At 36.6% G+C, this 22586-nt stretch overlaps 1 protein-coding gene and 1 pseudogene across 3 annotated transcripts in view; one reads left to right on the top strand and one right to left on the bottom strand.

Moving 5' to 3' along the window:
- The window catches only part of YLPM1 (YLP motif containing 1), a 79332-nt gene that overhangs the window by 19298 nt on the left and 37448 nt on the right, over nt 1-22586 (bottom strand). For 2 of the 3 annotated variants that reach the window (XR_007412438.1, XM_025444156.3), the window contains exons 7-17: nt 14846-15263; nt 14641-14733; nt 14220-14415; nt 13402-13520; nt 12193-12347; nt 8291-8353; nt 7879-7998; nt 7462-7638; nt 7299-7382; nt 6930-7013; nt 2547-2627 (exon numbers count right to left, since the gene is read on the bottom strand). Coding sequence is in view for 2 of the 3 variants with exons in the window: in XM_025444156.3 (XP_025299941.3) it covers nt 2547-2627; nt 6930-7013; nt 7299-7382; nt 7462-7638; nt 7879-7998; nt 8291-8353; nt 12193-12347; nt 13402-13520; nt 14220-14415; nt 14641-14733; nt 14846-15263 (1590 nt within the window). In the remaining variant the exon portion in view is untranslated. The remainder of the gene's footprint in view (nt 1-2546; nt 2628-6929; nt 7014-7298; nt 7383-7461; nt 7639-7878; nt 7999-8290; nt 8354-12192; nt 12348-13401; nt 13521-14219; nt 14416-14640; nt 14734-14845; nt 15264-22586) is intronic. The other variant, XM_025444157.3, reaches the window with a different exon arrangement.
- LOC118355537 (homeobox protein NANOG-like) lies at nt 16768-17777 on the top strand (annotated as a pseudogene).

The raw sequence follows: 22586 nt of genomic DNA, 5'->3' as shown, positions 1-22586 counted from the left end.
AGATCTTACAAAGGCTGGTTTTTACTGAATCAGTATGAGAGCATTTCTTTTTCATCGGTTGGAACCTAGATTATTATTTCCAATGTCTTTTAAAATGACATTTTCCTATTATTCGAAAACCAGAAATCTCCACAGGCAATTTACATTTTATTTAATAAAATAACTGGGTGGTTTATTTCAAACAAAGTCCCGTAAGATTTTCAAATTTCCCAATGTACCTATTTAACTATGTAGTAATATTTTTCCACTTATTCACCTAGCAAGTGTACGGTTATGATTCCTCTTTTCCTTCATTTGGACTCTGTTGTTAGACCCTAACATACAGAACTTTAACATTAGGGCTTATTATGTAAACAGATTCATCAAAGGTGTCAGCATCTTCTTTTCAGAATTAATATCTCTACATAGAGAATATTCAAGTCCATGGAACAGACTGACACAAAGGTAGGTTGGCAAGTATGCTGAATGTATGATAACAATAGCTGCTGTGTAAGAGTACTGGAGCATCATAGTTCTTCCAGGAAACCTACAGATTTTGTACATTTCTAGTTTTTAGGCCAGACTAATTATTCACTTTCAACTTATTAGTATTTGAAGTTATAAATCATACCATCTTTCCCAAATACATTTCTACAACAAACCAAGACAAAGCTATGCTGAAGTGATGGTGCTAAAAGTACTCATGAAATTTGTACAAGTGATATCTCGAAAATCATCTGAAAACCTTAAGCATCACTAGAATAACATATTTATAAATTCTGAATCATATCTACTAGGTTCACTGAAGCACTAAAGAAAGAAAAATATCATACCAATGATCCCCAGAAGGATTCTCTTAACCAAGAAAAGTTTGGATTTCGCCCAGTTGCAGTGATCAGTACAAAGTAGAAAATGCAAAGTTTATTAAGAATTCCATTAAAATGGTCTGAATGACATGAGACTTGCTCTTAACCCTTTGGTTAAAATTCTCCAAGAATCTTTTACTCTTGGAATAGAACCCAATAGTAGAAGATCTGGATTCTGCATTTTTGAATGGGTTAAGAGAAGTTTTATAACATAAAGATAAGCAGAATGAGTATATTAATTTCCTCCTGCTGGAACCACCCTGTTCTTCCTTAAAACTGTGTATCTTCTCCCTGGTTAAAATGTTAGGCCACTTGGAAATAAAAGAGAGAGTCCAGCAGGGTAGAGTTCTATGGCTTCCTTGACATGTTTCTGATGTAATAATAGAGTATTACAGTGTGTTTCACTTTTCAAAGTAAGTAGTACATTCAATTAAAAGTTCCGAACTTTGACCTAACCTAAACGAGTCAGATGTTATGAATCATAGCCTGAAATCTCCACAAAGGAAGACGGAGCTTCAGAAAGCTAACATTACAGACTTCTCACGTGATCATTTTCTAGTACACACGCTGCAAGTAGCTAAAGAGGTCATTAGCCATATTCCAGAACAGCGTGGACCTTTAAATGAACTTCCTACCTACGTTTTAAATCATATATGTCAAAAGACAACCTAATTAAGAAAAATAATTTGTTTAAAGAAAAAAACATACTGAGACTCAAATGCAATTAACTTTAAAGCTTATTTTTTAATCCGCATATGAAATCTAAGAATGTAGAGGTTGACACCATCTCTATGTACACACAGTTTCTTTCTTTTCAGAGTCCTCTATATCACACATGGGTTTGATGGGACCACTCCTTAGAGAGTCTGTATTCTCTAGGGGTAGGAATCAGGGTTCTCGCTTTGTACATTTCCAGAAGAATATGAGAAGCAGCTTTATAAAGGGCCGAAGTATTAAATAAACCAAATAATACTTTAAATTAAAAAAGCAACACTGTTTCAAGGCATTGCTAATCTCTGTGCCTCATTAGCAAACACTGAAAAGTAACATAACTCTACAGGTCGCATATTTTTCAATGACAGGGTAAGGCAAACATCTCTACAGAGGTGTGATCAAAAGCATTTACAGTAGGTACACGGGAACTTTGAACTCACACTACGGAAGCCTCTCATCAGCTTAAACAAAATGCATTGCCTACACACTCAATTCATTTTCCCCATCACTTAACAGGATAAAATGCAGAACAAATCCAGCAGTCAGTGGCAACCCTCTGCCTCCTCATTCTAGAAGTTCTTCTGCCTCAGTGACAGAACTCAATTTTGAAATCTTGTAGCAAAGAAGAGACAATTATGCATATGTTGGGTAGGTTGTACCACATATCTGCTGGAATGTAAGAATGCCCTCTCATATATCATTGATTTTCTTAAAAAGTATACTCCCCTAAAGCCACCCACAAGTAGATGAGTGAGTACAAGGGTAAGTTTCTTAGCATTCTTAAAATTTTCTTGTAACAACACAGTAGAGGGTCCTTTTGGTCAGAGGGAAAAGAAAAAGTATCCAAAAGTCTCCTTGAAGATGATTATGGAAACTTTTACCATTAAGGTGCAAATCAACAGTAGTAATCTGACCATAGATCTGAGATTAAACCCTTAAAAATTTCAATAGAGACACTTTGTTCAAAGTGGTTGGTCTGTCTCCTACCAGTTCGCTTTCCTCTTCCTCTGCATCTTTCTTTTCTTCCTTCTGTTCTTCGATATTTGCATCAAAATCTTCCATCTCTACCTACACCATCCCAATTAAAAAAAAAGAAAAAAGATGAGTTAACATTTAGGAAAATGTTGAGTCCCTCACTGAAATCTGAAATGAGCACAGTTGCCCAGAGCAAGACAGCACAAACTCACTGTTACATTCTAAGTAATTTTTAAACCCTAAACTTTGAAACAGAACTTGTAAAAGAATGATATTCCTGTCTTTCATTTGCCTGGGATATCCATCTTTATAATTCCCTATGAAGTTGAGTATAATTATCCATGCTAAGTTGACAATTACCTGTTTTGAATGCCTATGATTACTAGAATTTCATTTTAAAACCTTTAGCAAGTATTTTTTCCAATCAAGTAAAACACGTGTTTGTTTGTTTGTTTGTTTTTTTGGTAAAACATGTATATGATTCACATTTCAAGATGTAAGAAAGGGTATAGTGAAAAATAAGATGATAGTAGCTTGGCCCAGAATGGTAGCAATGCAAATAGAGAGTAGATAGATTAAAGAAGTATTTATAAGGTAAAATTGACAAAACTTGTAGACTGACTACATGGTGAAGAGATAAAGTTGAAGGTTGATATAACACAGAATCAAGAGCAAAGGATAACAGAGAGTTGAGTCAAGGTTTCAGCAATCAAGTGATTTGTGGGTTCAGTTACCAAGAGAATACCAGAAGAGGAGCAGGTTTGTATGAATTATATAGTGGATAGGTTGAATTTGAGATGTACTCAAGTAATAAGTTTTTGGTAGAGAATTTGGAAAGTAAGGGTAGAGTTTTAAAAATCACCCATAATCCCTCCACTAAGATATAATTAGTGTTGTACTGATAAAAATTATTTGATTCTTCACAATTTATTATTAAAGGCACATATGTGGTGATCCAAGCTACCAGAAAGATCTATATCAAACGTGCAGAATAACAAGATCCTAAGATAGATGGAGCCCCAAAGAACTCCAAAATTTTAGGACTGAGTAGCAAGAAAAGCCAGCAAAGGAGACTGAAAGGGATGGCCAGAGAAGCAAGAGGAAAATCAGAAGGTGGACTTGCAGTAGCCAAAAGGAAAACGCTGTCAAAAGGTGGACATGAGGGCAGCCTGGGTGACTCAGTGGTTTAGCGCCGCCTTCAGCCCAGGGCATGATCCTGGAGACCCTGGATCGAGTCTCATGTCGGGCTCCCTGCATGGAGCCTCCTTTTCCCTCTGCCTGTGTCTCTGCCTCTCTCTCTTTCATGAATAAATAAATAAATAAAATTAAAAAAAAAAAAAGAAGAAGGTGGACATGGTCAATTAAGTTCTATGTGGCTGCAAAATTAAGCAACAGAAATGAAAATTATCTACTGTCATGAAATCTTTGCTGAGAGTGTCTGGAGAATGGTTGGAGCAGAAACCAGAGGAAATGAGTTGAGGAATGGCATTGGGAGGTAAAAATACATAAAAACACAATGACAACATTAATAGGAGCTCAAGCCAAATGGAAGTACACAACTGATTAAAAGAGAAAAATCTCTACTCTTCCATGATAAAGATTTACTTCCACCAAATTAATAACTGATTTAGGCAAAATTATCAATGAGTGAAAACTTAGGGAACAAGATATTAACAAAGTTTCTCCCTACAGATTATTATAAAGGATAAAGGTAGAAAAATTTGATGGATACCACCTGAACTAAGTGATCAACATTTGAACCACCAGGAATGAAATAAATTGACATCATATGGTTCTGATATGATGCACTAAAGACCCAACATCACTATGTAGCATTCCTGGTAATGTTTAACCTGAAACTAATCATGTGGAAACAACCAGACAAACCCAAATTGAATTGTATTCTACAAAACAACTGGCCTACACTCTTCAAAACTTCTTTGTCTTTCCTGACAATGACATGGCTGAGAAAGTACTTTTTTTATATTAAACGGCTATATCCTTGATTTTTAAAAATTGCTGTAAGGCACATTAAGAGAACATTTGGTGAAATGTGAATATGGACTATATGAGATAATTCAGGAAATTTGTACTACTTAATATAATATTTTATCAATGTTAAATTTCCTGAATTTGATAATTGGGACTTCTAGTTTTGTAAGAGAATACCCTTGTTCTTGGGGAGATACATACTGTAATACTGTATTAGAGGTGAAGGGTTAAGGGTTATGAAGTTTACAACTTAACTTTCACATGGTTCCACAGTAGTAGTAATAAGAAGACATATATATCTATCTCACATCCATCAAAATCCTAGAGGAGAACACAGGCAACAACCTCTGTGACCTCAGCCACAGAAACTTCTTATTGGACATGTCTCCAAAGGCAAGAGAAACAAAGCCAAAGATGAACTATTGAGACTTCATCAAGATAAAAATCTTCTGCACAGCAAAGGAAATAGTCAACAAAAACAAAGACAACTGACAGAATGGAAGAAGATACATGCAAATATCTTTTTTTAAGATTTTATTTATTTATTCAGGAGAAATACAGAGAGAAAGGCAGAGACATAGGCAGAGGGAGAAGCAGGCTCCCTGTGGGAAGCCTGATGTGGGACTTGATCCCCGGACCTGAACCAGGGATCACGACCTGAACCAAAGGCAACGCTCAACCACTGAGCCACCCAGGTGCCCTGATATCTGCAAATGTCTTATCAGGTAAAGTGCTAGTATCCAAAATCTATAAAGAACTCACCAAACTCAACATCCAAAGAACAAATAATCCAATTAAGAAATGGGCAGAAGACATAAATACACATTTCTCCAAAGAAGACATACAAATGGCCAACAGACACACGAAAAAACGTCACTTGGCATCAGTGAAATACAAATCAAAACCACAATGAGATACCACCTCACGCTGGTCAGAATGTCTAAAACAAACAAGTCAGGAAATGACAGATGTTGGTAAGGATACAGAGAAAGGGAAATCCTCTTACACTGTAGGTGGGAATGCAAGCTGGTACAGCCACTCTGGAAAACAGTATGGAGGTTCCTCAAGAAGTTGAAAATAGAGCTACCCTATAACCTGGCACTTGCACTACTAGCTATTTACTCTAAAGATACAAAAGTAGTGGCCTGAAAGGGCACTTTAACCCCAATGTTTATAGCAGCAATGTCCACAATAGCCATACTGTGAAAAGAGCCCAGATGTCCATTGACAGATAAATGAATAAAGATGTCATATGTGTATATATACTGGGCTATTACTCCGCCATCAAAAAACCCTGAAATCACAATAGCCAAATTGTGGAAGGAGCCTCGGTGTCCATCGAAAGATGAATGGATAAAGAAGATGTGGTTTATGTATACAATGGAATATTACTCAGCCATTAGAAACGACAAATACCCACCATTTGCTTCAACGTGGATGAAACTGGAGGGTATTATGCTGAGTGAAGTAAGTCAATCGGAGAAGGACAAACATTATATGTTCTCATTCATTTGGGGAATATAAATAATAGTGAAAGGGAATATAAGGGAAGAGAGAAGAAATGTGTGGGAAATATCAGAAAGGGAGACAGAACATAAAGACTCCTAACTCTGGGAAACGAACTAGGGGTGGTGGAAGGGGAGGAGGGCGGGGGGTGGGGGTGAGTGGGTGACGGGCACTGAGGGGGACACTTGACGGGATGAGCACTGGGTGTTATTCTGTATGTTGGTAAATTGAACACCAATAAAAATTAATTTATTAAAAAAAATAAACACGGAAAAAAAAAAACAAATAAAGAGTGAATGGCTGGAAATGAAAAAAAAAAAAAACACCCTGAAATCTTGCCATTTGCAACAACATGGAACTAGAGGGTATTATGCTAAGTGAAATAAGTCAATCAGAGAAAGACAATTATTATATGATTCCAGTCATATGTGGAATTTAAGAAACAAAACAGAGGAGCACAGAAGAAGGGAGGGAAAAATAAAACAAGATGAAATCAGAGATGCAGACAAACCATTAGAGACTCTTGATCATAGGAGACAGACTGGGGGTTGCTGGAGGGGAGGAGGATAATGGGGGACATAGTAATTGACTGATGGACATTAAGGAGGGCACGTGATGTAATGAGCACTGAGTGTTACATTAGACTGATGAATCACTGAACTCTACCTCTGAAACTCACAATACACTATGTTAATTAACTGAATTTAAATTTTAAAAAGATATATATCTATATAGAGAAAAATGTGGCAGAATATTAACAATCAAAATCTCAGTGAAAGTTCTATAGGTGTTCTTATATGATTCATGCAACTTTTCTGTAGTTAAAAATTTTTTCCAAATAAAAAAGGTTAAAAAAAAAGGTCCCTTTTGCACTGGTTCAAGGCAAAGGACACTTACCTCTTCAATAGCAGCATCTTGCAGCAGAGAACGAATGTCTAGACGCATCATATGACGAGGTGCAGTTTCCCAGTGGTCAGCCATCTATTGAGAGATTTAGGAGGTCAAGTTATCACAGGAAACTATTCAAAGAAAGACCACATGAGCACCTAAGACAAATTTAACCAATACTGTGAAGTCTAACAGGCCAGTTCCTGGAAGAATTAGGCCACATCTCTTTCACTTAGATACAAAGGATAATACACATTTACTAAAGAAGGTAGAAAAGACTTTCTGAAAGTAAAGGGGATAAACAACTTCCATACAACAGTGATCATACAAACAAAATGAAGTTTAGAATACAACACCTCCTATGTTTCCAAAAATCACCTTATTTATTTCCTTCAGTTTTCTTCCATGAATATTTCTCTTGCCACAGGTCTGGTTATCTGCACTCATTTCAGCTAAATATACCTAAAAAAGAATGAATAGTGATTAAGCAAACAAATGCAACACTTACATGATAACATAAAGTACTCTAAAGTTCTTTTACCTCAAATCCCTTGGTTTTTGCTGCACTCCAAAACTGGTCAAAATGTCTAACTCTGTCATTGATGGCATCCAGGATGATAAAGGGGAAAAAGCCATCATCCAGAGTCTTTTTGAAAGTTTTGAACATGCTGGTGCGGTAGGTCTCTTCCATCTCGGCTTCATATTCATATTCCATGACCTAAGATACCCCAAAAGAGATATGGAGTAAGCAAAAACAAAGAACCATCCTAAACCTCTTCTCTTGTTAGCTTCTGGACAGACACAACTTTGTAGCGTTTCCTCCGCATCTAATTACTAAAGTTTGTATTCAAAAAAGAGAAGTCTTTGTCTTCAAAAAAAGCCACATTTCTCTCTGAACATGTTTTCCTTTCAATACTATTAATGAATCAGGATGTAACCTGAGAGGAATATGCCATACCTTCTTTTTCACTTTCTTTCCAGAATCTGGGTCTTTTTCTTCTTTCTCCACTTCAGTGATGAAGTAATCATCTAAGCTTAGAACTCTGGGTGCAGGTCCTCCAAACTCTACCTCTTTATCCTATAAATCATGCAGCCAAAGTGTTAAAAAGAATTTACAGAATAAATTAATGAATGCTCATACCAAAGCTCCTTCTCATGACTAAATAATATGCAATCTTCTGGTGGTTTCAACTCAAGCAGAGGCAAAACTATTTGTCTACGCAGAACAAAATGTTTATGGAAAAGAATCTACCACATGGGTCAACAAGGATGGATCAAATGGGAAATACCTGTATCAATATCACACTGCTTGCTAAGAAGACAAATGGCTAACAAAAGCAACTGATTTTTTTTGGCTTTCCCATACTCACTCGAATAAGTTTTGCAACATGTGTCTTTCCACTGCCAGGCAATCCTCTCATTATAACAACAATCTGAAACACAGTGAAAAACCAAAAAAAATCACTTAGAGATTTTTTTACAATGAGGCCTTACAATTAAGTGACCTATCGTTCTCTAGGATACACCATATGACGGGTCATGAAATAAACCTTAATAAATCTGAAAGGACAGAAATAATACAAAGTATGTCTCTGGCCACAGTGGAATGAAATTAGAAATTAAAGTAAGAAAAAAATTGAGAAATTCACAAGTCTATGGAAATTAAACATCGTATTCTTAAATAACCAATGGGTCAAAGAAGAAATTTAAATATCAGAAAATACTTTGATATAAATAAAAATACCAAAACTTACGGGATGCAGTGAAAAGCAGTGCTTATAAGGAAGTTTATAGCTGTAAGTGCCTATATTAATAAGATCTCAAATCAATAACCTAACTTTCCAATTTCAGACACTGGAAAAAGAACAAACTAAACCTGAAGTAAGCAGAAAAAAGGAAATAATATTAGAGCAGAAGTCAATAAAATAGACAATTGAAAAACATTTAAAAAAAATCAATGGAGCCAAAAGCTGGTTCTTTGAAAAGATCAAAAAAATTGAACATACCTTCAGCTAGACTGACTAAGAAAAAAGAGAAAAGATTCAAATGATCAGAATCAGAAATGAAGGATGGGACACAATTGCCTGCTTTACAGAAATAAAAAATGGTTATAAAATGGACACCTTAGGTGAAATGGGCAAATTCCTAGAAAGAGACAAAGACATTTTCAGTTGAAAGTGACTGGAGAAAAAATAGACAATCTGAAATAGACCCATGACAAGTGAAGAGACTGAATTAGTAATTAAAAACTACCTGCAAAGAAAAGCTCAGAGGCCCAGATAGTTTCATCACTAAATTCCAAGAAACATTTAAAGAACCCTTTACAAACTCTTCCAAAAAACAGAATAGGAAGGAACTCCCTACTCATTCTGTGAGGCTAGCATCTCAAATCACACAAATACTCTAAAACCAAAATAAATAAATAATAAATAAACAAATAAATAAAATAAAATAAAATAAAAAAATAATACTCTAAAACCAAAACCAGACAAAAACATCGCAAACAAACAAACAAAAAAGCTATAGATTATTCCTTATGAATACAGATGCAAAACTCTCCAATAAAATACTGGCAAAGGGAATCCAGCAACATATAAAAAGAATTATATACCATGACTAAATGGGATTTAACCCAGGGATGCAAATTAACATCCAAAAATCAATTACTTGGGGGATCCCTGGGTGGCTCAGCGGTTTAGTGCCTGCTTTCGGCCCAGGGCGTGATCCTGGAGTCCCGGGATTGAGTCCCGCATCAGGCTCCTGCATGGAGCCTGCTTCTCCCTCTGCCTGTGTCTCTGCCTCTCTCTCTCTCTCTCTCTCTCTCTCTCTCTCTCATGAATAAATAAAATCTTTTTTTTAAATAAATAAAATCTTAAAAAAATCAATTAATCAATACATCATTATCAATATGATGATAAAAAATCACATGCAAAAGAATAAAATCACACACAGTAAAAACAAAAATCACAAAAATCTCAAATGCAGGAAAAGCATTCAGCAAAATCCAACATCATTACATGATAAAAAAATTCAACAAACTAGGAATGGAAGGGAACCTGATAAAGGGTATCTAATGAAAACCCACAGCTAACATTATACTTAATGGTGAAATAATTAAAGTATTCTCTCTAAGATCAAGAATAAACAAGGATGTTCACTCTCACCACATTTATTCAACACTGTACTGGAGGTTCTAGCCAGGGCAACTAAGCAAAAAAGAGAAAGAGAGAGAGAGAGAAATAAAAAGCATTCAGATTAGAAAGGAAGAAGTAAAACCTCTATCTGCAAATCACATGATCTTGTATACAGAAAATCCTAGGGAATCCACTACAAAATTAATTAGAATAAATGAGTTTAACAATGTTGCAGGATATGAGATCAATATTTAAGAGTCAGTTGTATTTCTTTTTTTTTTTCTTAAAGATTTTATTCACCTATTCATGAGAGACAGAGAGAGAGAAAGAGAGAGAGGCAGAGACACAGGCAGAAGGAGAAGCAGGCTCCATGCAGGGAGCCTGATGTGGGACTCGATTCTTGGTGTCCAGGATCACACCCTGGGCTGAAGGCGGCGCTAAATCGCTGAGCCACCCAGGCTGCCCGAGTCAGTTGTATTTCTATACAATTAAACAACCCAAATATGGAATTAAGCTAACCATATCAATAATACTATAATATGAACGGATTAAACAATCCAATGAAAAGGTATAAGTTGTCAGACTACATTAAAAAACATGATCCAAAAAAATAAAAAAATAAAAAAATAAAAAAACAAAACAAAACAAAACAAAAAAACATGATCCAACTATATGCTGTGCTGTCTAAAGGAGACATACTTTATAAATTCAAAGACGAATAAGACTGAAAGTAAAAGGATGAAAAAGATAAATCATGCTAACAAGCAACCACAGAAAAGCTGGAGTAGCTATACTAAAAAGAGGTGAAACAGACTTTCCAACAAAGACTTATATAGTCCTATGTAGTCAAAATAGCTGATGGAAATCTCTAGTACCAGTTTACTGAAATATAATCTAACTATTTTGCAATATAAACTTAAGAATGCATACATTTGACACCTGTCAGAATGGCAAAAATCAACAGCACAAGAAACAACAGGTGTTGGCAAAGAGATGGAGGAAAAGGAACCTTGTGCACTGTTGGTGGGAATGTAAACTGGTGCAGCCACTCTGGAAGACAGTATGCAGGTTCCTCAAAAGTTAAAAATAAAACTACTCTATGATCTAGCAATTTCAATACTAGGTATTTACCCAAAGAATACAAAAACACTAATTCAAAGGGATACATGCACCTGTGTTTATAGCAGCATTATTTACAATAGTCAAGGTATAGAAGCAGCTCAAGTGTCCATCAACAGATGAATGGATAAAGAAGATGTGGTGTGTGCATATATAAATATTGTATATATACACATACATATGTATTATACATATGTATAATAATACATATGTATGACATATGTAATACATATACATATGTATGTGTATACATATATATATAAATAGAATGTTAGACATAAAAAGAATGAAATCTTTTAGCCATAAAAAGAATAAAATCTTGCCATTTGCAATGACATGGATGGAGTACAATGCTAAGTGAAATTAGTCACAGAAAGACAAATACCATGTAATTTCACTCATATGTGGAACTGAGGAAACAAATGAACAAAGGAAAAAAAAAAAGAGAAAGAGAGACAAATCAAGATATAGACTCTGGAATATAGAGAACAAACCGATGGTTACTAGAGGGGAGGGGGGTGTGAGGATGGGTTAAATAGGTGATGGGGATGAAGGGGTACACTTGTCCTGATGTACACCAGATGATGTATGTGTACACCCAAAACTAATATAACACTGTGTTAACTAACTGGAATGAAAATAAAAACTTAAAAAAAAAATACATATTTGGAGGTCACTAGGAAAATAAGCCCAAGTAAATCAAGTCCTTTTTGTTTTATATACCATAAAACCAAATCCACTTTCCCTCTCGTCAAAATAATGGAGCAATTAATGGATCTCTTGTCAATTTTTTTTCTCAAGTTTTTCAACGTTTTTTTTTGCCAAGCAATTAATCTCTAATTTCTTAAATTCTATAGCGTAAGCAGTTTGAGATTATATGGTGATTTGGAAATAGTAAGATGCCTTGAATCTGATTATTACGATGTCATAGAAAAGTAGAGAAATTCTGCTCAGGATATTAAAAGATCTCCTTTCTGCCTCTGATTTGCAAGAAAGCTAGTCAACTACATAGGACTCACTCTCTCAGGTCTGCTTTCTCGGCCAGGTGGTTTCAAAATATCATCCACATTCTTAGATTCGGGTTTCTTCTCAACCCGTGGAGCTGGAGGTGGCTGGTGGCTTAGTGAAGGAGCTGGCAGGGGCATTCGCTCCTCAGGGTAAGTTCTTCGTTCTCCTAGAATACCAGCAGTTGAACAAAATTACTATTTATATGGTAATTATTTTAAATTTTAACTTTCTTCGATCATGCTAAGGTAAAATAATTTATGATGACTTGGGAGGCACCCTTAACCTTAATAAGAGAAAATTTAAAGTAATGTGAATCTACTGAAATCAAGAAAATAAAAAGATTTAGGTAAACAGAATATTCTAAAAAATACTCAAATCATTTTTGTTTGTATTAAATTTAGGGGAAAAGTTAAGCAACAGGACATAGAAGAATAACAATTACACTTTGCTGGACAGTCCCAAGTATGATTTATAGTCTGTCTGTAATGCCAGCTTTACAGCTTTATGAACAAGGGTCACCAGCTTAGGAAAGCTTGCTCTTACAAACAGGGATGCGTTTTTAGATTAAGTGTATAGTGGTGAAAAACTAAAAGCAACCTAAATGTCCAACAAAAAGGGTTTCATATTTTATTCACTCAATGGAATATTACAGAGCTATTATTATAATAGGTTTACATATAGAAAAATGTATATGGTACAATATTACTGGGAATAAGCATGATAAAGAAACTGTATTTACACTTTGATTACAACTCCATTAATACATACATGAAAAGAGAATGAGAAGAAATATACAAAATTATAATAGTTGTGGTATGGTAGATGGTGGCATTATAACTGATTATGTTTCTATTTTCCAAATTTCTTTAATAATACAAAAGAACAATTTGTTTTCTTTCATTAATTACATTGTTATTTTAAAATTTTTTACAAAAATTAAAAAAATTTTTAAGTAGGTTCCACATCCAAACATGAAACCAAACAGGGGACTTGAACTCATGACCCTCAGCTCAACACCTGAGCTGAGATAAAGAATTGGATGCTTAACCGAATGAGCCACCCACGCACCCCTACACTGCTATTTTTTAAATAATGTTGCCATCTCTGAAAAATCTGTGACTACATTTTGCTCTGAAAGTTTAAATCCATAGCTACAGTGGGAATCATCTCCAGTGGTTTGCATTCTCAACATCCTCATAGTTAATAAGGCACTGCTTTACCTCCAAACATGGATGGTCCTTCGTAGGCTGGTCGGTCAGACTTCCTGTCATAGGATGGCCTATCAAATCCCCCTCTTCTGGATGAGGAATGGTCTTTTTTGTCTCGATATGACTGAGTCCTAGAAGATGTTAACAGGGAGTGCTTTAGAAAATAAATGTGGAGGTCTCTGTCTTACAATGCAATACCACTATCTGCCCAATTTTTTCCATGGGTAGTTACTATACATAGTCAATATTTTTATTTTGCTTTTCTTTTTTTAAAGATTTTATTTATTTTTATTTATTTATTTGACAGAGAATGTGAGAGGGAGAGAGAGAAAAGCACAAGCAGGGAGAGTTGCAAGCAGATGGAGAAGCAAGCTCCCTGTGGAGCAGGGAACCTGATGCAAGGCTCAATCCCAGGACCTCGGGATCATGACCTGAGCCAAAGGCACACGATTAACAGACTAAACCACCCAGGTGCCCCTTTATTTTGCTTTTCCATTTCAGTCTGACTTGCATACACATATCTAAAGAGCTCATGAATTGCAAAAATACACTGTTTGCCTACTATTTAAATAATGGCTGCATCTTTATTGACAATACTATTTTGTTTCCTCACTGGCTATCCTCATCTCCCATTTATTTCTCTGGATTTCAAGCTCACAAAACTCAAGCATCTAGTTTCCTAAAGATTAGTCTGGAACTGTTCTTCCCTCTCCAAACTATACACACATGTATAAAAATTTATGAATTTCCTTTAGATGCAATGACTTTTGCCAAATTTAAGTCTATGGTAATTTGTATACCTGGCAAAAAAGATATTTTTCATAACATACCTATCATCTCGAGGTCTGCGTTCTCTATCAAATCGATCCCGGTCGTAGTCAATAACACCCCGATCCCGGTCTCGGTCTCTGTGTGTCTCCCGATCCCTTTTGAAATCTCGATGATCTGCGATGACATTACTTTGACGATCAAAATAAGGCTCACGATCTCTGTCTCTATCATAACGATCACGTTGGCCTGCATGCTCTACGAAATAATTAGTATAAAATAAGAGCTATAGCCCTTCTTCTGAAATAAAAGCTGAAGACTGCAAATCTAACTTTAGAACTAATATAAACTATTGTTCTAAATTCAGCTTATGAATCTTTTAGCTATTTTAAAGGGAGGCCCAGATAATCTTATCAAAAGGAAAAGCAAATGATAACTAGGTCCTAAAAGGTTTAAAAATACTGCTCTCTCTGGGACTCCTACCTGTCTCAAAAGTTGATCTTTCAGGTAGTGGATCTGGACGCAAAGTTATTCTTTCTCCATAGGGTATCTGTTCAACTTTATTAGTGGACATATCTGGTGAAACAAATCAGGGACAAAACATGGTAAGAATGAAGCTAAAAGAAGACAAAGCTGAAGCTAACAATTTCTTGACAATCCCAAATACAAACCTGTCACCATCACTCACCTCGGCCATGGCCATAATCAACAGTCTGCTGCACTGGTGGTGGTTTGGACATTGGTGGCATACCCATAGGCAGTGGGCCAGGAGGGGGAATGGAAGGGTGCAGTGGGGGTGGTAACACTGGAGCAGATGGAATTGTTCCAGTTTCTGGTTTAAATTCTGAATTCAGTCCTTGTTCATCATTTGTATCCCAGAGACCGTAGAAAGAATCTTCATCCCAGCGTTCCTGTTCCACAGCTGAAGTTTGTGGCTTTATCACTGGAGGAGGAGGTGGAGGAGGAGGAGGAGGAGGCGGTGGTGGTGGTATTGGGATAGGCGGCCTGGTCACAGGAACAGATGATCTTGCTGGGGGAGCAGAAGGTCTTACAATTGAACCTGGTGGTTTACCTATAGGAGGGGGTGGTCTATAGGACCCTGGAGGCTGGAGAACAGAGTAAATGGTTTAGTAGATAAACACATCATTATGTTTTCACACATTAGCAGCAATTAAAATCTGATTCTCTGTCCATAAAAGAAAAGGCTGACAAACTGGTCATTCAAAATTAAAAACTTTTTGTGTTTAAAAATACACCAATGGAGAGAAATATCTAAATCATGTATCTGACAAAAGACTTGTACTTAGAATATGAAAAATTTTTACAACTTAATAAGACAAATAATAGGGAAAAAATGGGCAAAAAATTTGGACATTTCTCCAAAGTAGATACATAAATAAGCACTTGAAAAAATGCTCAACATCATTAGTCATTAGGGAAGTACAAATTAAAATCGTAATGAGATACTATCTCATACCCAGTAAATGGCTGCAGTTAATAAAACAGACAATAACAAATGATGGCAACAATGCAGAGAAATAAGAACCCACTTAGATTGCTAATGGGAATGTAAAATGGTACAACCACTTTGGTAAATGGTTTAACAGTTGCTCAAAAAGTTAAACATAAACTTACACACTCAGCAATTCCATTCCTAGGTGTCTATCCAAAACACACACACACACACACACACACATCCACCAAAGGACTTGCAGAAGTATTCACAGCAGCATTATTCAAAATCCAAATTTCTGTCAACTGGTGAATGGATAAACAAAATATGATAATCCATATAATAGAATATTTCTTGCCTGTAAAAAGAAATGAAGTACTGGTTCATGCTACAACATGGATGAACTTTGAAAACATCAGGCGAATTAAGAAATGACAGACATGAAAGACCACATGTTGTATGAATTCCATTTAAATGAAATGCCCAGAAAGGCAAAACTACAAAGTCAGAAAGTAGATTAATTGTTGCCTGGAACCTGGGGTAGGAATGAGGATTAACTGCAAATTGTCAAAAGGGATCTTACTGGGATAACGAACATGTTCTAAAACTGGATTATGATGACAGTTGCACAACTTAGTAAATTTATTTAAAAATCACTGAACCACACAATTAAATGGGCAAATTACATGCTATATTATACCTCAATTAGGTTATTTAGAAAAAGGAAAAAAATTCGTCTTTGCCCTTTTGCTGGATTGGGCTGGTTGGCTCTTGCTATTGAGGTAGTGACCTATTTCATCCCATCTTTCTGACCCTCTTACATCTGGAGATCTTCATATTTCTCTAAGCTTTTCCACCTAGATACATAAGCCTGGGTCTTTTCTTACAATCTTGCTCTTTGGGTGTCTAGGTAGCTCAGTCAGTTGGGGATTCCCTCTTGATTCCCTCAGTTCAGATCAAGATCTTGGGGTTGTGACATAAAGCCCCATGTCAGGCTCCAAGCTAAGCAGAGATTGAGACTCTGTCCCTCTCCTTTTGCTCCTCCTGCTGTCTCTAATAATAAAATAAGTACATAAAATCTTAAGAAAACCAAAACAAAATCAATCTTGTTTCTCATTCTTTGTTTTTTTCCCTCTACCCTTAACTCAGCAACAGGAATGTGGATTCAGTTCAGCCCGTATCTGCCTTGCCCCAAAGCACCCAATTCTAGGGATTCTTCTCAAATGCCTGAGATTTATGGGTCTAAAAAAAATTATGTGTCCTTGCAAATGTCATCTGTTGAGACACCCCATGTGGAAACTGTCTCTCCTCTTCCTTCCTCCATAGATCTGCTTATTCAGGACAGCCCCGATTCTTCCACCAGTCCCAGAGTAAAACTACTGGCCGCTTCTATAGAGGAGAGCACAGTGAAGAAGGAAGGTATGGCCCTGGGCAAGAAACAGAAGATCAGAACCCTGTCCTCTCAGAGCTATATGTACTCAACGACAGATTTCAGAGACAGAAATACCTCACTCTAAAGTAGATCCGAACTTCCCAACATTCTGAACCTTAGCTATAAGCAGGTTAAGACCTGGTTCCAGAACCAGAGAATGAAATGTAAGAAGTGGCAGAAAAATAACTGGCCAAATAGCAAGTGTGACTCAGAACAAGCTCAGCAACTATTGAATACTCAGGCTTCTCTTCTTACTACCAGGAATAACTGATAAACACTTCTGGAACCTTTCAATATAGAGCAACCAGACTTGGAACAGTCAGTCTTGGAGCAACTATTCCTGGAAGAGTCAGAGCTGGTGCCCCCAAGCCTGGAACAACCAGACCTGGAACAATCAGCTCCACAATTGTGGAGAGGAATCCTTGCAGCCCCAGATCCAGTTCCAGCAAAATTCTGTCAGTGATTTGGAGTCTATCTTAGAAACTGTTGGGGAAAGCCAATAATGTAATACAAAAAACTGCTAAGGATTTTAGCACCCAGCAAATAATGGATTTATTCCCAAATTACTCTGTGAACACAGACCCTGAAGACGTATGATGATGAGTGTATTATTCAATCTCAATTTGGGCAGCGGCTGTATTACTTTTCCTAGTATTTATATTTTAGGGTCCTGTTATCTCTGCCTTGATATTCTGTTCCTCACTGTGCTTATTTTGTCAAATTGAGGGGGTATGACTGGAGTCTAATCAAGGAAGTTTCAGTAGCATTGGCTGCTATGGACAACACGGCATGTTTCTGGCTATAAATAACTAGATACTATACTAATTTGGGTATCTTTAAGCTCTAGGATCTAACCTCAAGAATAGGAAGTAAAAATACAAAGATGTGTGACAAAGGATTATTTGTATTTTCAGAGACTGTGAAGCTTTACTTGTTAATAACTTCAATTGTTACGGTGAAGGGTTAAACCACATGTGCTTCACTGATTTCCTCTGCCCCTTGTGTTGTTTTACACTAACTCCTAATGTGTTCATTATTTTAGTATTTGCAGAAAGATGTTTTGTATTTTAATGTATCATGATAATAGTACCAGTTGGCTGGCTGGTTTACAGGTTTAAGTACAAATAAATAAAATACCCACTTAAAAAAAATTTGTCCTCAACACTACCATCCCCTCCCCTCCAATGTACTATCCTCTCTCTTTTCTCCTTCCTGAAATATTAGGGAGCTAGCCACTTAGATATAAATGCCCCAGGCCCACCCCACACCTACTGAATTTCTGTAGGGGAGATCCTAGCATTAATTAAAAACAAAACCTCCATGATTAATTCTGATGTTGACCACTTGGCTAAGAATCTCTGCTATAAACTATCTTTCTCACTCTGGTGGCCTATCTCTACAAAAATAGTGAATTTCCAGTGAAATAAACTCTAGCTAGCCTCCTCACTTCTATTCAGTTGTCTAGTTGACAACAGTAGTTTGTGGCAGGACTGGTACCAACATACAACACCAAAACCAGGAAACAAAACAAAGAAACTGAATAGAACATTTAGTAACCTACTCAAGAGGGAGTGCTACTGTAGCGTGCAATGGTTGCATTTGTTTTCACAAAGCAATCACCAAATGTCAACAGAAATATGTATTAAAGAGACAGTAGAACCTCTTAGATAGATAGGTCCTACCTATCTACTCAATACTGAAACACAATTATTAAATTTTATTTTAATCTTTACAAGTTTGATTCAAATACTCACTACACTTTTCTTTTAGTTCATTGTTTCTAGTTTGTTTGTTCTTCACTGACAGCTATTTTTTTTAATTTATTTTTTATTGGTGTTCAATTTACTAACATACAGAATAACCCCCAGTGCCCGTCACCCATTCACTCCCACCCCCCGCCCTCCTCCCCTTCTACCACCCCTAGTTCGTTTCCCAGAGTTAGCAATCTTTATGTTCTGTCTCCCTTTCTGATATTTCCCACACATTTCTTCTCCCTTCCCTTATATTCCCTTTCACTATTATTTATATTCCCCAAATGAATGAGAACATATAATGTTTGTCCTTCTCCGACTGACTTACTTCACTCAGCATAATACCCTCCAGTTTCATCCACGTTGAAGCAAATGGTGGGTATTTGTCATTTCTAATAGCTGAGTAATATTCCATTGTATACATAAACCACATCTTCTTTATCCATTCATCTTTCGTTGGACACCGAGGCTCCTTCCACAGTTTGGCTATTGTGGCCATTGCTGCTATAAACATCGGGGTGCAGGTGTCCCGGCGTTTCATTGCATTTGTATCTTTGGGGTAAATCCCCAACAGTGCAATTGCTGGGTCGTAGGGCAGGTATATTTTTAACTGTTTGAGGAACCTCCACACAGTTTTCCAGAGTGGCTGCACCAGTTCACATTCCCACCAACAGTGTATGAGGGTTCCCTTTTCTCCGCATCCTCTCCAACATTTGTTGTTTCCTGCCTTGTTAATTTTCCCCATTCTCACTGGTGTGAGGTGGTATCTCATTGTGGTTTTGATTTGTATTTCCCTGATGGCAAGTGATGCGGAGCATTTTCTCATATGCATGTTGGCCATGTCTATGTCTTCCTCTGTGAGATTTCTGTTCATGTCTTTTGCCCATTTCATGATTGGATTGTTTGTTTTTTTTTTTTTTTTTTTTTTTTATTTTTTATTGGTGTTCAATTTACTAACATACAGAATAACACCCAGTGCCCGTCACCCATTCACTCCCACCCCCCGCCCTCCTCCCCTTCTACCACCCCTAGTTCGTTTCCCAGAGTTAGCAGTCTTTATGTTCTGTCTCCCTTTCTGATATTTCCCACACATTTCTTCTCCCTTCCCTTATTTTCCCTTTCACTATTATTTATATTCCCCAAATGAATGAGAACATATAATGTTTGTCCTTCTCCGACTGACTTACTTCACTCAGCATAATACCCTCCAGTTCCATCCACGTTGAAGCAAATGGTGGGTATTTGTCATTTCTAATAGCTGAGTAATATTCCATTGTATACATAAACCACATCTTCTTTATCCATTCATCTTTCGTTGGACACCGAGGCTCCTTCCACAGTTTGGCTATCGTGGCCATTGCTGCTAGAAACATCGGGGTGCAGGTGTCCCAGCGTTTCATTGCATTTGTATCTTTGGGGTAAATCCCCAACAGTGCAATTGCTGGGTCGTAGGGCAGATATATTTTTAACTGTTTGAGGAACCTCCACACAGTTTTCCACAGTGGCTGCACCAGTTCACATTCCCACCAACAGTGTAAGAGGGTTCCCTTTTCTCCACATCCTCTCCAACATTTGTTGTTTCCTGCCTTGTTAATTTTTCCCATTCTCACTGGTGTGAGGTGGTATCTCATTGTGGTTTTGATTTGTATTTCCCTGATGGCAAGTGATGCAGAGCATTTTCTCATGTGCATGTTGGCCATGTCTATGTCTTCTTCTGTGAGATTTCTGTTCATGTCTTTTGCCCATTTCATGATTGGATTGTTTGTTTCTTTGGTGTTGAGTTTAATAAGTTCTTTATAGATCTTGGAAACTAGCCCTTTATCTGATATGTCATTTGCAAATATCTTCTCCCATTCTGTAGGTTGTCTTTGAGTTTTGTTGACTGTATCCTTTGCTGTGCAAAAGCTTCTTATCTTGATGAAGTCCCAATAGTTCATTTTTGCTTTTGTTTCTTTTGCCTTCGTGGATGTATCTTGCAAGAAGTTACTATGGCCGAGTTCAAAAAGGGTGTTGCCTGTGTTCTTCTCTAGGATTTTGATGGAATCTTGTCTCACATTTAGATCTTTCATCCATTTTGAGTTTATCTTTGTGTATGGTGAAAGAGAGTGGTCTAGTTTCATTCTTCTGCATGTGGATGTCCAATTTTCCCAGCACCATTTATTGAAGAGACTGTCTTTCTTCCAATGGATAGTCTTTCCTCCTTTATCGAATATTAGTTGCCCATAAAGTTCAGGGTCCACTTCTGGATTCTCTATTCTGTTCCATTGATCTATGTGTCTGTTTTTGTGCCAGTACCACACTGTCTTGATGACCACAGCTTTGTAGTACAACCTGAAATCTGGCATTGTGATGCCCCCAGATATGGTTTTCTTTTTTAAAATTCCCCTGGCTATTCGGGGTCTTTTCTGATTCCACACAAACAAATTATTTTAAGATTTGTGTGGAATCACTGACAGCTATTTTAGACCTTACACAGACCAGCCAACAATATATGCATTCCTTACACATTTACTCACATATGGGCTGTGCTTTAAAAAAAACTTTTTAAGTAATGAAATGGATTTGGCCAATATATAAGGATGCTGTTTAACTAGAGATCACTACAGGCTACAGTTAAAGACAAAGAGTTACTACCTAAGGATAAACATTTGATTATGGCATTTTAAACTCCAAGAAAATGCCATATAAGACAAAAACTTTTGTGTGGAGCACAGCTATCCAGACCTGTTTCAAATATCTTAAGAATACTTGGGACTTTGGGATCCCTGGGTGGCGCAGCGGTTTAGCACCTGCCTTTGGCCCAGGGCGCGATCCTGGAGACCCGGGATCGAATCCCACGTCGGACTCCCAGTGCATGGAGCCTGCTTCTCCCTCTGCCTGTGTCTCTGCCTCTCTCTCTCTGTGTGACTATCATAAATAAATTTAAAAAAAAAAATTAAAAAAAAAAGAATACTTGGGACTTTGTCTATAAATAAAACAAAAAGTATTTTCTTCACACTACATAGTGAAAGCAATACACACACTTGTAAAAAAACAAAACAAAACATCCCTACAGTATTTATATGAGAAAGGATTAGTATCTATACTATATTTAGAATAATATAAATTGGAAAAAAAAAACCCTTAAGAGTCAACAGATAAATGGATAAAGAACAAAATAGAATTTTTATAGGAAGAAATTAGTTAACTAATATGGAAAAATACTCATGTTCACTATTAAAAATGCATATTAAAACATTTTAAAACTATTAAATCTACCAAAAATATTAAGAAGCTGACACCTGCAAGGCTCTAGTATACATATTACACAACTATTTTTGAGAGCCACTGGCTGTATTTCAGGAATCATTATAAAAGGTCCTTATTCTGTTACTGAAGTATCCCACTTTGGGAATTTAAGGTTATTTTAAAAAGTTATCTAGATTAAGAACTTGACACAAAAAATTCATTAATGTTCTATTAATAATAAGGCTGAAGGATTAGAAACCAATTGTCTAACAGAAGTGGAATAGTTTTAATAAATTATGCTTCAAAAATAATAATGTATGCAGGAATACAGAAAAATGTTTATGATTTGTGAAGTGAATAAAGCAGACACATGGAACTATAATTTGAAGCTTCTACTATTTGCTAAGAGATACAAAGATAAAAGACATAGTTCCTATCATTATGAGCTCTAAATATTTTATTTTAATTTATTCATTTGAGAGAGAGAAAGAGAGACAGAGTGAGTGAGTGCACGTGTGCACAGCACACAAGCAGGGAGAGCAGCAGAGGAACAGGAAGAAGTAGA

The sequence above is a fragment of the Canis lupus genome, chromosome 8 (assembly GCF_003254725.2).
Source record: "Canis lupus dingo isolate Sandy chromosome 8, ASM325472v2, whole genome shotgun sequence".
Lineage (NCBI taxonomy): Eukaryota > Metazoa > Chordata > Mammalia > Carnivora > Canidae > Canis > Canis lupus.
Note: the sequence above shows the minus strand (reverse complement) of the source record. Positions and strands in the feature narration are given on the sequence as shown.